Genomic DNA, 12,862 nt, shown 5'->3' with positions numbered 1-12,862 from the left:
TTTTCTGCTATTTGCTATCAATTTCTGCGAGTCTGCGCTGTTGTACTGCTTCTGAATATTTAATTTATACAATAAGCAAACTCAGTATTCAATTTTAATATTTCTAACCCGGGAGACTCGTCTTGCTTTATTTCTTCAGTGCTCCAGACCAAAATTTTTTAATTAATTCGTTCAAAAATGATCCGTCCCCTACTAACCCTTGTTAATAAGAGTCGAAAAGGTTCGTAAAAGCGCGAGAGCAAATCACAGGGTATATCTGTACGCGTATACACGCGCAATTCGCTGTTCGCAATAGCTGAGCTCTCTCCGCGGTAGTCGTTCGTTTCGCGATTTTAACGATTTTAACGGCGCGGGGCTTTCGGCGTGGGCATCGATTTGGGGAAAAACAATGCATCCCCACCCCCAGGGGCGGGCCCTTTATTAACGCGCTGGGAAAAACAGGAAATTAGCGACGCGTCGCGACTGTCGCTCCCAGTCGATGCCGCGGATGACGACGTCCTGAATGGACGGCGATGACCTCGCAACGTTCTCCGCCTCCTCCTCGAATCCTTGTCCTCTTATTTTTCTTTTGTCCCAGAAACTCGATTTTCTCGACTGCCGCGAGCTCTCGAGCAACTCCGTTGCGTTTCGAATCGCTGCGATTCGAGTAAGAAAATCTTTGGGAGATTTAGTAGCTTCTGGATTCTTTTACTTGGTCCTGGTAGAAATTTACTCGGTGTGACCTGCATGAAATAAGTTTGAAGAAGTAAATTCATCATCGGTATATTTTCAGCCGAGCCTTTGATTTGAAACCAACCACTGGAAACGATGCTCTCTTATCAGGTAGACGACTAATGGCTGCGCCGATCCAGCCATTTATCGCTAGGGTAGAGAGTTAATTAACCCCTGGACTTATAAATAAGCAACAATAATTTCTGAAATAATATCAAACGATAAGATGAAATTCATACCAGCGGAGGGGTTAGGAGTTTCGCTCCCCGTTTCACTTCATCGTGTACATCGTTGAGGAAAACAACTTTAAGCAAGAGGATAACCATGTTTGTTGGCGGTTCGATCGTTATCCGATCTCTGTTCGGTTTTATTAATTCGATTCGCGCTCGAAACGAGGTGCTCGCTGTTCCTACGATACCTGGAACGAAGAACTTCTCGATAAAATTAGCTCGTGCAAACGGGATTACTAGGCGTTTAATTCCTCTTCGTTACGCGAATCCGCGCACTCGCTATCGATTCGCTGCGCCCTGACGTTGTTGAAATCTCGACGACTCGAATACTTGCTACTATTTTCTGTGGTTTCTTTTATGCATCCTCTGCTGTGCCTGGCGATCAATTTTCTTGTAACCTGTTTATCAATGTGACAGAAGAAGAGCACAGATTTGTAACCTTCCTTTAAAATGTATTATATCACACTATTTCCTGACAATACTAATGAGTTTCAAAGTAATTCACACATGGTCCCCAATAAGCGTGGATCATCCATCCAAAAAATAGAACAACCCATCCACTGTTCTATCCAACAAAGAATCCACTTCTATTTTTCCATCTTGAATACCACGCACCCCTCAGTTGATGAAAATCGGTTAGCGTCACTTCAAGCGCTAGGGTGCTCGACTCTGCGACTCCATTTTGTCCTCTGGCAATTTTAATCGTCGAAGGATTCGTGTTTTTCTTCCCCACCGAAGAAGATGGCAAACGGCGGAACATTTCCCCGTGTTTTCTTTTATCGGGAATCGTTACCAGGCGCGTGCAACGTTGGCAAGTCGAGCGGTATCTCCGAAAATGGCGGACTGGCTTAACTCTCCCGCTGGTCGGTCGGTTACTCGAATAATGGATCGCCATTAAAGCTCCCCGGATTAAAGAGGAAAGCACGAAATGGAATCGACGCGGACCGGAGCTCATTAAGAGAAGAAATTTGCGCTGGCATTAAAAGTCAATCGGGAAACTAGCATATTTTATACGGAAGAACGGTGGTCAGCTTGGAAATAAATGGTCCGACATGAGCGTCGGCGCCACACCGGCGTGTAATTTTCAAAATTATTTATCTGCTCCCCTCTGGCCTATCGTCATTAATTTTATCCCGTTGAATCAAGTCCAGGGGCTCGAACCGTAATTAAACGTGAACATTTTTCGCTCCTCCAAAGGATTCTGGTGTGTATGATATCGTTCTAGAAATCGCGTTTAAAGCGCGCTTAAAGTATACTTGGGTGGCAAAGTGCGAAAAAGAGCGGAGAAAGGTAGCGAGGAGGCCAAGGACGCGAGGTTCAAAATGTGGTTCGGCAAAATTTCAGCCTCGTAATGCCTCGTGTCGCGGCTCGTAACACACTTGCATATGGACGCGTGCGTGCGTGTACGTATATATACATATGCACCTAGAGCTACATTATGCAGCTGCTCAGCCGGTGAAGTAGTCGTATAAGCCAGCGAGGGGTTCAACGACCGGTATAAATTAAAGCGGCGCTTGGATTTCAATGCCACGGCCTTGCTCAAGGCCACGGTACTCGTAGAAAATCAACATTACATTCGCGATCGCGTTTGTAACAATAAATTGTACAGACGCACACTCGCGCCGGGGAATTGCGTTTCATACACGAAATACTCGATTCAGGGACACGGCGAATTTTTGTTTAGGTGATTTTTCGTTTAGGCGATTTTTCGTTTATTCGTTCGGGTTGACTTGAAAAGAAATGATATGTAATAACGAAACGTGCTTTACTTTAGGCGGGTTAAAGGGGGTATAATCGATTTGGGAACAATTTATTTTGCGCTTTTTTTTGTAATGATAGAAATTTCTTTAGCTAAAGAGATGTTTATCAATGACATCGCAAAGTTTGGAGTCAATGTGCCGATTGATTATCGATTTATGAAATTTCAAAAGTGGTCTAGTTCCTGCATAGCCAAGCTACAATAGAATACCTCTTAAAGCGGATACGCGATTGAGTCGAGTTCCTCTCTTGAAAATTCTGTTATTTTTGCCTACCGTGTCGATTGTTTTGAGTGGAAAGTTTGTTTTATTAATCGAACCTGGATTGAAGTTCAATAGATGACGAAGTGGAAGGAATACATCGTTTTTGTAAAAGATAATCGGATATCTCTCTTCTCTTGAAAATGAATCAACAGAATTCCCAAATAGTATTTACTTTCACTATCCGGAATGCATGATATAATAATGCAGATTAAAACATTTTTATTCGTTTAACCTTTCGAAGTAGAAATGATTCTAATTGTATGCAACATGAAAATGAAAAGTTATAGATGTATGTATAATGCATTTTTTTTCAAGGTATCCTTTCTGGGTCGATTATGATCGATTTCACTGTTTATCGACTAGTGTATACACTGATTTCGCAGTTTATCGCGGTATAATGAGTTGTAGCATTAACGCAAATGTAGTTAACTTGCATCGGATTCCAATGTCTATTGCGATTACGGGCAGTGCGGAGTTCATGGAGTGCTCTGTTATTGAATAGCTATCAATTATGATGAATCATGGGAAGCGGAAGGAGGTCTGATACCTATAACGTGGCCAATTCAGTGACTGTGCATTTTGAAGGAACCTCTGTGTGGTTATCAAAATAAGTAGAACGCTCCATTTAAGCAACGACAGCGACCTTGACACATCCACCTAGTAACATATTCCTATGCTCCATATTCTAGTAATCCTCTCAGCCTTCTTTGGGCATGACACATTCACTCCTTCCAATTCAAAGCGCCTTTTCAAAATGCTTAAATTAAAATGGGAATAATTTGGCTATAATTCAATATTTTTTCGGCAAAATAAATTTCCATTGAATTTACACTAAATAAATTCCTACATAAAATTTACCTTAAATAAATTCGTACAAAATTGACGATCGATGAAACTCCTCATATTCTCATTCAATCAACTTGTTCGAAAGCATTCCACTTCGAAACGTTTTCAAACATCGGGCGAAGACTGGGTTACTGACCATACCTTTCGAAGCACATTCGTGCCAAGTCAGAGTATTACCATGCCTATTATTTCAAGCGAGAACGCATAATGGATGACGTTTAGCGTAATCAGCGATAAGACGATCGACTATGAATTACGCAATGCGGTTGCGGTACGTAACAAGCACGTACGGTGATTGTTTAATCGCGCCGTCGTTGACTGGGGGAGGTTAATGAAAATCGTCGGTGGTTTATGAAAATTAGAAAGCATCGACTTCGAGTCGCCATTTTTGCTCGTTCGCTCGCGCTAACGCCCGCGACAGCGACATTACCATAACGAGTTCTTAGCTTCTACAATTTACCACGCTTCATGTTCGACAACGTCGGCGTGCACGTATACAGCGCTTAATTATTATTATTATTATTGTCGATATGTCTTAATAGTTTAATTATTGCTTGGCCAATAGGCTAACACGCGATTTCGATAATCATAATTAGCGAAGACGATTTCGTTGCTGAGACTCGAGTCATCTCAACTGAATCTGCATCGTTTGGTTTTTTAAAAATTACATTATTTTGTATAAACTCTTTTTGTATAAAAAATTCATTTCGGAGTCCTGCAGCCTTGTCAGTTGTTCACCACGATATTTAAGGCTAGGATCATCGAGAAAGCTTTATAAAAGAAGTTAATTCTATCTTGCCTCCACTCCTTAAAGATAAGCGTCATCCTCGTCGTGCGAGGATCGTACAGTCGCGAGATCATCTCTAAATATTATTTTGACGACACGGCCTCTCCTCTCGCTATGGGATGCGAAAGAATATTCACTTTCAAATAAGACAACATGCTAACTAAAACACGTCTTAAAGTTTAAGGTGTAATAACAATTATCTCAGACGTCGAACTACAATTTTAAGTAGCACAATTTCGGCACCTCTACTCCGAATATCCAAATACATATGTAACGAATATTCGAATAACCGGATACACAATCATTCTAATAACACGCCGAACATCCAAAAACAAAAGTACTCGATTACCCGTGGATTCGATTTGTATTTTATGAATATTCAGATGCGGAGGCATGCATCAAGCCCAGTTCCAGTTTCGATAATGGAAGTTTCGGCGTAATGGCGACGCGATGATTTACTTTCGGCTCACGAGTTCTATTATTTAAACGCGTTTTCGCGTAGCGAATTCATTGGTTCTTGTCGTTGCATTTGCATGTATTGTCGAGGGCCACGACTCGGTTTTTCTACCGCGGACAACTTCTCCGTTCGGTTTTGCGCTCGTTAACACGGTTACGTAACAAAGTCCGAAATAGTTCGCCATTACGGATAATAGTGGCCTGGCTCGTTCCCTGTTAATTACGTTTCCCGAATTTACAAATATTTTTCGATGAGTTTGCGTCCTTTGTTACCGAAGGACGAACGAATTATCGTTATTGGACACCATACGTGTATTCGGCATCTCAAATAATCGAAAAAGGTGACGTGTCTTCAAGTTATGTAGTCTTGAAGGGTGAGTGACGGTGTAAGAAGGGTTGTTTAGGTCACCTTCATTGTGTTTTAGTGCATTGACCAGTTCTTTGTGCTGAATTTAATAAAGTAATAAATTTTGAGAAGCTAGCTACCTTAAAACAAATACTTTCAAAGATATTGAGCTGCTAAGATATTTGACCTTGAATGACCTTCAAGCAAAGGTCGTTGAACTTTCCTTACCTGTTGTACCTCGCAGTCGCAGTCGAGAACCGAGAACCTACTTGAATGGAACTTGCGTCATATTCGATACTTAGCATTGAATAAATGAGGTATCGTTATTATTGAAATTTTATGATAAATTACTATTACACAGTTCGAGTTCAAGAAACGTTTACTGTCACTCAATGAAACTGCTACCAGTACATTATGTACCTGTCAGAGGTACATGATTTTTTATACCAACGCCCTGTCATTTCAAATGGCGATGACATTAAGGTGTCCAGTTTCTAGCGGAGCAGCCTGTATTTAACTGTACAGAGTAAATCAATTGCGTATGACGCTCGCGGATAATTGGTTAATTAACTCGAATCGCTGACGGGAGTTCGCGTAACACTAAACCGAGACGAATCAACATGCTTGACAATGTTGGCGGAAACGCGCTGGTAATGAGAGGATTCGAACAGAGGAAAGTTGATCCGCGATTCTATGGAAAAAATATGCAACAATGCCGCTCTATCGTCCCGTTCCCCATCGAACTCGCAGGTGCAATTAAATTATTGATTATTTCGATAACGAGGACTGCAGCAAATGAAAGGAGAAACATTTTTTCCATCGCTGGTTGAACGGCAAACAGAGGGGATTTTGCTGTTTGAGTGTGATTGATAAACTATGCTCGTAGGGCAAGTAATTCTTCTTAAAATGAATGATTTTATAACCGATATTATGTAGGAGTCTAAACGAAAAATAAGGCACGGAGATTCGAACCCACGATCCTCGGATCCACAGTCGACGTTTCATGTTGTTGTTTGACTCCTTATTCTTGGAAATGGGAGATAGAATTAGAATAATACAGAAGAAGACTAATCGATCTTCCACAGTCGACCCATAGAGCAGTTCACCAGTAGCTTCTCAAGTTCAAACAACTAACGAGCTACTCTGTAATCGATAAGTGTAGAGAACTGATCAATGGCTAGCTTATTAAACTAGTATGAATGTGAATTAGATGCCTTGTTGATATAAACGCAGGTACAACCTGTGGTCAAAGTGCAGCTTTCAACAACAATTGAACCTGGTCGTTTTGATTCTGATTACAGCGTATTGGCCTCGAGGCGACAGTGCAGCTTCGTCGCTTTTCGGTGGAATGCCCGGTGGATATGGGTTGGGGGCCCATCATTTGCCATCGGCTTACGCCATGCTGGGCAGAGGTGGCTCTGCTCCGGGCTTTGGGGGCCACACGCCGGCCTCTGCACCACCACCACCCCCATACTCTCACAGCAGTCTTGGTACCCTGAGCGTGGCTGCCAGTCAAGCTGCGAGTTTAGGTAAAATATTTTTATACACTTTTATTCGACTCTTTCATTGCACAAATCGATTAGCTCCATAAAACAAAAAGTTGAGAAATGAGATGACATTATGTACATTGTTTGTTAAAAAAACCCTTTACAATATAAATTCAAATAAATATCGAAGAATGTATAAATACAGATGTAGCTTTCATCTAACGGTATGTAAAATTAATAAGAAAGAATAGCCAAAAAATAATCGTCAGTAATGTTACAATTTTTATGTGACTGGTAGAGTTAATCGATTTGTGCAGTGAACGACTCATTTATTAGTCAAAGGCGACGAGCAAACTTCTTAAGTCGATATCCTTACAAATTTTAAATGTAACTACGATATAGTGTAATTAAAATTCTTTATCGCGTTGTGTTAGCAATGTTATTATGCGTATAAGGGATCGTGGAATAACGAAATGTCGACGAATTGCTTCAGGTATCAATCCTGCGAGCGCAGCATGGTGGACGGTGGCCTCGCACCTGGCGGCACAGGACTACCTGGCGAGGTTACAAGGGGCGGCGGGACTCCCCGGATTTCCGCCTGGTGCTGAGAGTCTTCTGCCACCCTATCCGGCCTCTCTACTTAATCCCCCGTCCCTTTCGTCACACAAGTCCAGTAAGTGTAAGTATCCGCAAAATTCATTTCATCTTCCTCCTTCACGCGGGCTCGAACGAGCGCGTCTCGGTTCAGAGAGTCGTCTGAAACATACAAATAGAAAAAATGATCGTCCCTGGTAGTTCCAGTTTCATGGAATCACGCCATATACTCACGTCAAAGAAATAAATTCAAAGTGTCGATGACTGAGTCGAAGTTAGAGTGTATCTGTCTTGCACTACCTGTTTGGACGATTCTCTCAGTCGATCGCGCACGTACAACAGCTCGTGATTCGTTCTCGACTTAAAAATCGCTGAAGTTCCCTGTCGCAAAACCACAGCTAAGTCAAGCAAGAGTCACAAGACGCCGGCGAACAGCAGCAGCTCGACGACGCCGAGCATGACGAGCAGCAGTTTGCCAGTGTCGACGCAAGCACCGATCACGTCCTCCCATCACAATACCTCGGCCAGCAGCACTCCAAATTCCCAAACGAACGTCGTCAGGTACGAGTGCGCGCTTGTTAAATCGATTTTGTATTTTCTCGTCTCCATTATTTTTAACTGACGCCGCATCCACGGCACACTTACCGTACCCATTAATTATTTTTCCACGCTTGCCGATACGTCCACAGTTCAGCGAAGGAGGGCAGGTGAGAGACCATTAAGAACCCCGGGGAAATAATACATGTAAAATAAAACGAAAGAGGTCCGATATTCTCGATTTTTATTTCGCATTCGACAATTTCTCACGGTAAATTCTGTGTTACAGTTCCCTCTCTCTCCCTCGCTACCGCGTGTGTCGGTCAATTTAACTTTTATGCGGTGCTCGTAACCGCGTAATTTCGTTGTTATGATTGTTTGGTGGTGCTTAACGTTGCACGCTGCTTTCGACAATTTGTCTTTTAACTGGTTGCTCGTTCCGTGGAATTTAATATATCGCGGCGGGGAGAGATTGAAAAAGTGGCGTCACGCGAGTGAACGACATCTAAATACTTCTGATGGTCAACAATTTCGGGACACGGATCGAGTGAATTATCCTGCATTTTATTTTACGTGCAGTATTCGTAAGAATCAATGAAACGTGACATCTTTTAAAACCTTTATTTTTTAAACAATTGCAAAAGCATCAAAGCGACGACTTCAAATCCTCCTACTTTCATATGGACTGTAACACATTCGGATCTGAACAAAATTGATCGGTTTGGCGTTGAGTTATCCAAGTGTCTCATCTTGAAACAACTTAGAAGATATAATTCCAAGTAGAATAAAATAGTTAAGTAATCTGTGCTTCATTTTACGCAGCGATCCTAGCAGTATATTGGGAGGTGTGCGGCTACCTCCTGACACAGAGATCATCAAGTACACGTCGAGCATAGTCGGTCCAAAGGTGCCTGGCACGACGAACCGCGGCAGGAAGAAGACCATATCCTTGGACACACCGAGCGTAAGCGTTCATCCGCCGCCGGTGCCTGCTCTCAGCGCTCATCAAACAAACACGACAACGACGTCATTGATGATGGAACCGAGAAAGTACAACCGTACAGGGGTAATTGCATTTACTACGCAGTACAGTCAGAAGAAGTATCGAACTCGTTAAAATAGAGGAAAAGATTTACTCCAATAGATGGAGTAGTTCATCACACAACAAAACTTTGCAAATAGCAACCTCTATTCTATATATAGCGATTCTTTTCCTCTTTATCTTAAAGTACTGATATTAAACTCTCGAAAGTTAGTATTAGATGTCCATATCACTTCTAAAGCTCGTATTCGATTAAAACAAAGTTCCTAGTATCGATTACAACCACGGAATATCGGCTATTCGTCGCTGACTGGTCGTCAGAGTAACATCGCCGTTCGACTATTTTCCAGACCGAGTCGAACGACTATAGAGAGCCGGTAGATCGTGTGGAAGTGATCAAATTGCCAGCACATTCGACCAACGGTTCCGTTCTGTCAGCACCCACGTCGTACACGACCACCAATGCGAACAGTTCGAACGATTCGGACGCGCCGCTGAACCTCTCCCTGAAACCTGCGACGACTAGCAGTAGCTCGCCGATTTCTGGTAGTCAGCCGCTTAGCCAGCTCAGTAATTTAAGCCAGTCGTTGCTCGCCTCCGATCGAACATGTAAGTCCATCCAGTGATCAACCTTCGATTCCACCATGAGACTGAACTCCAAGCTTGCAATAATCAGTCTGTTATGATGTAAAAGATGTAGGTTCACAGTGGGAGAAGCTTCGATATTTTTTAGATATTTTTTCTGACTAGAATCCACGAGACATACTAGACACGACAGAGAATTCAGTTTCATGGCTGAAGTAATAATCCAAGAAGAAAGTTTCCCCCTTTTCTCAATCCACTTCCCAAAGATGCATCCAGTGGATAAACCTTCAATTGCACCATGAGACTGAATTCCCAGCTTGCTATTATAAATCCATTGTGATGTAAAAGATGTAGGTTCACAGTAGGAGAAGCTTCGATATTTTTTAGATATTTTTCCTGACTAGAATCCACGAGACATACCAGACACGACAGAGAATTCAGTTTCATAGATGTAGGAGTAGTCCAAGAGGGAAGTTTCTCCCTTTTCTCAATCTAATTCCCAAAGATCGAGACCAATCCCTAAACTTCCAAATTCTAAAGCTTCCACTGGGCTTCAACCCGTTAAATTATTGCAAGCATTCTTTTAGACGTTACAAATAAACAATACCACAGGCTGCGGTCCGAAATACAACGTCCTACACCATATTTTACGGCCTTGCAGACTCCCATACCCCCTTAATATCAACTTTTCAAGAGACATTGCAAGAAATTCACATGGAACAATTCGATTCTCGAATCGCAGCGAGACGAAAGCCGGGTCCGAAGCCGCGAAGGGTGCCCCAGAACTCGGTGCCGGTCCCGGCGTCGCCTAGTCCGTCGTTGGCGCAGCTGTTCGCCGCGGCGGATTCGCCGCAACGACCGAGCAGCGGAAGCGAGGAGAGCGAGAGCGCCAGTACGACACACCACAAGGACGGTCGACCTAGGAATCTTGGTCGCGGGGTGTCCAAGCCGAAGAAGAACACCGTGGCCTCGCTGCTGGCCCAGAGCAGAGCTTTGGGCATCAAGCCTACGCCCACCTTGGATCCCAGTGTACCATTGTCTCACCAGGTCTCCTTGCTGAGATCGAACATTCTCGCTGCTCAGCTGCACGCCACCGCAACGGACGACAAGAGTCAGGTAAAAATCGTCGCCGTGGATTCACACACTAACACTATTTTATTATAACTCTGCTTATTTACTAATCGAGAAGGTATTCCTTTTGAATTGGTACCGCAGTTGATTTTATTTTGTTGGAATATTTACTATAACTCAATCTTTTATTTTGCTACAAAAATAAATGTATCGAGAATATATGTACAATGTATATATAATAGACTTGCCCTTTCAAGTGCCATTGACGATCCTTCCTATAGTTCCGTAGAGCCTCTTCAGATGCGTGAAAACTGCGATGTATACTGTTACAAATTCTTCCTATCTTTTTCTTCTAACGTTTGTCAGTTAGTCTTGGCCAGTTCCTCGTAGTAAAAAGATATTAGCTTATTCGTGACATTTTAGAAATAAAATCTAAACTTTTAGTTAATAAATTTAGCATTTTATTATTTCGTTATTCCCCATTTCCAATCTATTTCAAATCAGTTTTAATTTAATTACGCGCCAGCCAGGTATGCCCAAGAAGAAGAACATAGGAAGGAGCCGATCCTTTTGTTTGCTTTTTTTCACTTATGATTTCGCACTAAAACCATGCTCCCTATATAGCGGTCTTTGCAGGAGAAGATGAAGAACAAACTGCTGGAGGTGTCCGGCGAGGAGAGCAACATGGACGTGACCAGCGAGAGCGGTAGCAACACGGACGTCGTGACGGATACGGACGACGATAACATGGACGGAGTGTCTAGCGCGAAGAGAAGAAAGATCAAGCCCAGCGAGAGGGATCTTCAGGTTCCGTTGGAGCGGGGCTGGAAACGGGAGACCGTTATCAAGGGATTGGGGAAGTCGGGAGTGATAAAGGGTGACGTGTCTTACTACAGCCCTTGCGGAAAGACCTTCAGGAGCAGTCCAGATCTGGCTAAGGTTTAGATAAAACACATTTTCATTTAAATTTCGATTCTCTATCTGTAAAAACATGAATTTGCATGAACATCCTGGTAGTTTTGAGTATCAATATAAGCTATCGTAACTTTTCAGTTCCTGGAACAACAGAATCCAGCAGAGTTGACGACGGCGAACTTCTCATTCTCGTCCCGTCCCCTGATAGGCGAGTTCCTGCAGCCGACGATGGGTCTGGCGGAGGCGGAATTCGTCAGGTTGGGCGCCCAGGAGGTGGCTAGAAGGTTGGAGGAGCTCCGAGTCGCGGGTGGTTTCAGGGACGTGCGAGCGAACAATCAGTACGAGAGGGAGAAGCTTGCGTACGCGAAGAAACTCGCGAAGGAAGAGGCCCAACGTCACAAAGAGCAAGCTAGGTAAGTTAACGTCGAGGAGACAGTGAAACTTATACTCTGCGCTACTCTTTCGGCTTCAGCAAGAGCAATAAATTATGTTGTGGATATTAGAGGTAGCGAGCTGCTCCAGGCACGATCGTATGGCCTGTAAAGCGATACCCTTGTGGGTGCAAGTCGGTAAATGTGTTTCCCACCATCCGTTATGTAACTCGCTCGGTGTGACAGGTCTTTAATGCAGTCGGATCGGAATCAACTGGTAATTCAAGACCACTTTCTCGACGACAAATCACGCGAAGACCGATATTTTTGTACCAACGTGCTTTTCGAATAACTGCGTCACCACCCTTTCATTGACTGATCTGTTTTCGACCGTTCGACGCGCGAATTTTACTTTTCGAAGACTGGAAAGTACAATGGACAGAGTGAGAACGACTAATGGCATCCTGGTTTGCAGGCTCATCAAGGAGCAAGAGAAATCGGAACGGCAGGAGGCGGTGAGGCGGGAACGAGAGATCAGAAATCAGCAGCTACTCGAGGTAAGTTGACGCTCCTTACAATCGTGTCTTCCTTTTCACGTTTTGTCTCGAATTCTCGTTGTTTCATTCACAAGGAATCTGTTCTCTTACTCTATTTGGGATACCTACTACGTTTTTTGTATTTTGTCCACCTGTCGTGCGTGTCGCATGCTCTCTGTGTGTGTCGTATTTATATTATACATACATATATATATATATATATATATCATTTATATCTATATATAAATATTATATACATATAAATCAATTTGTACATTTGTATATATATATATATATATATATATATATATATATATATATATATAT

The 12,862-nt window shown here is 42.8% G+C and overlaps 1 protein-coding gene across 12 annotated transcripts in view; it reads left to right on the top strand.

Moving 5' to 3' along the window:
* The window catches only part of LOC128890555 (bromodomain adjacent to zinc finger domain protein 2B-like), a 166,545-nt gene that overhangs the window by 130,556 nt on the left and 23,127 nt on the right, over positions 1–12,862 (top strand). For 8 of the 12 annotated variants that reach the window (XM_054149129.1, XM_054149138.1, XM_054149139.1 and 5 more), the window contains 10 exons: positions 6,699–6,926; positions 7,378–7,563; positions 7,856–8,039; positions 8,168–8,185; positions 8,838–9,081; positions 9,408–9,666; positions 10,385–10,758; positions 11,338–11,652; positions 11,767–12,041; positions 12,475–12,556. In XM_054149129.1, the coding sequence (XP_054005104.1) occupies positions 6,699–6,926; positions 7,378–7,563; positions 7,856–8,039; positions 8,168–8,185; positions 8,838–9,081; positions 9,408–9,666; positions 10,385–10,758; positions 11,338–11,652; positions 11,767–12,041; positions 12,475–12,556 (2,165 nt within the window). The remainder of the gene's footprint in view (positions 1–6,698; positions 6,927–7,377; positions 7,564–7,855; positions 8,040–8,167; positions 8,186–8,837; positions 9,082–9,407; positions 9,667–10,384; positions 10,759–11,337; positions 11,653–11,766; positions 12,042–12,474; positions 12,557–12,862) is intronic. The other 4 variants (XM_054149137.1, XM_054149133.1, XM_054149130.1 and 1 more) reach the window with 3 other exon arrangements.

This window comes from Hylaeus anthracinus, unplaced genomic scaffold (assembly GCF_026225885.1).
Source record: "Hylaeus anthracinus isolate JK02 unplaced genomic scaffold, UHH_iyHylAnth1.0_haploid 12001, whole genome shotgun sequence".
NCBI lineage: Eukaryota > Metazoa > Arthropoda > Insecta > Hymenoptera > Colletidae > Hylaeus > Hylaeus anthracinus.
The sequence above is the reverse complement of the archived record's forward strand: the minus strand, read 5'-3'. Positions and strand labels throughout refer to the sequence as shown.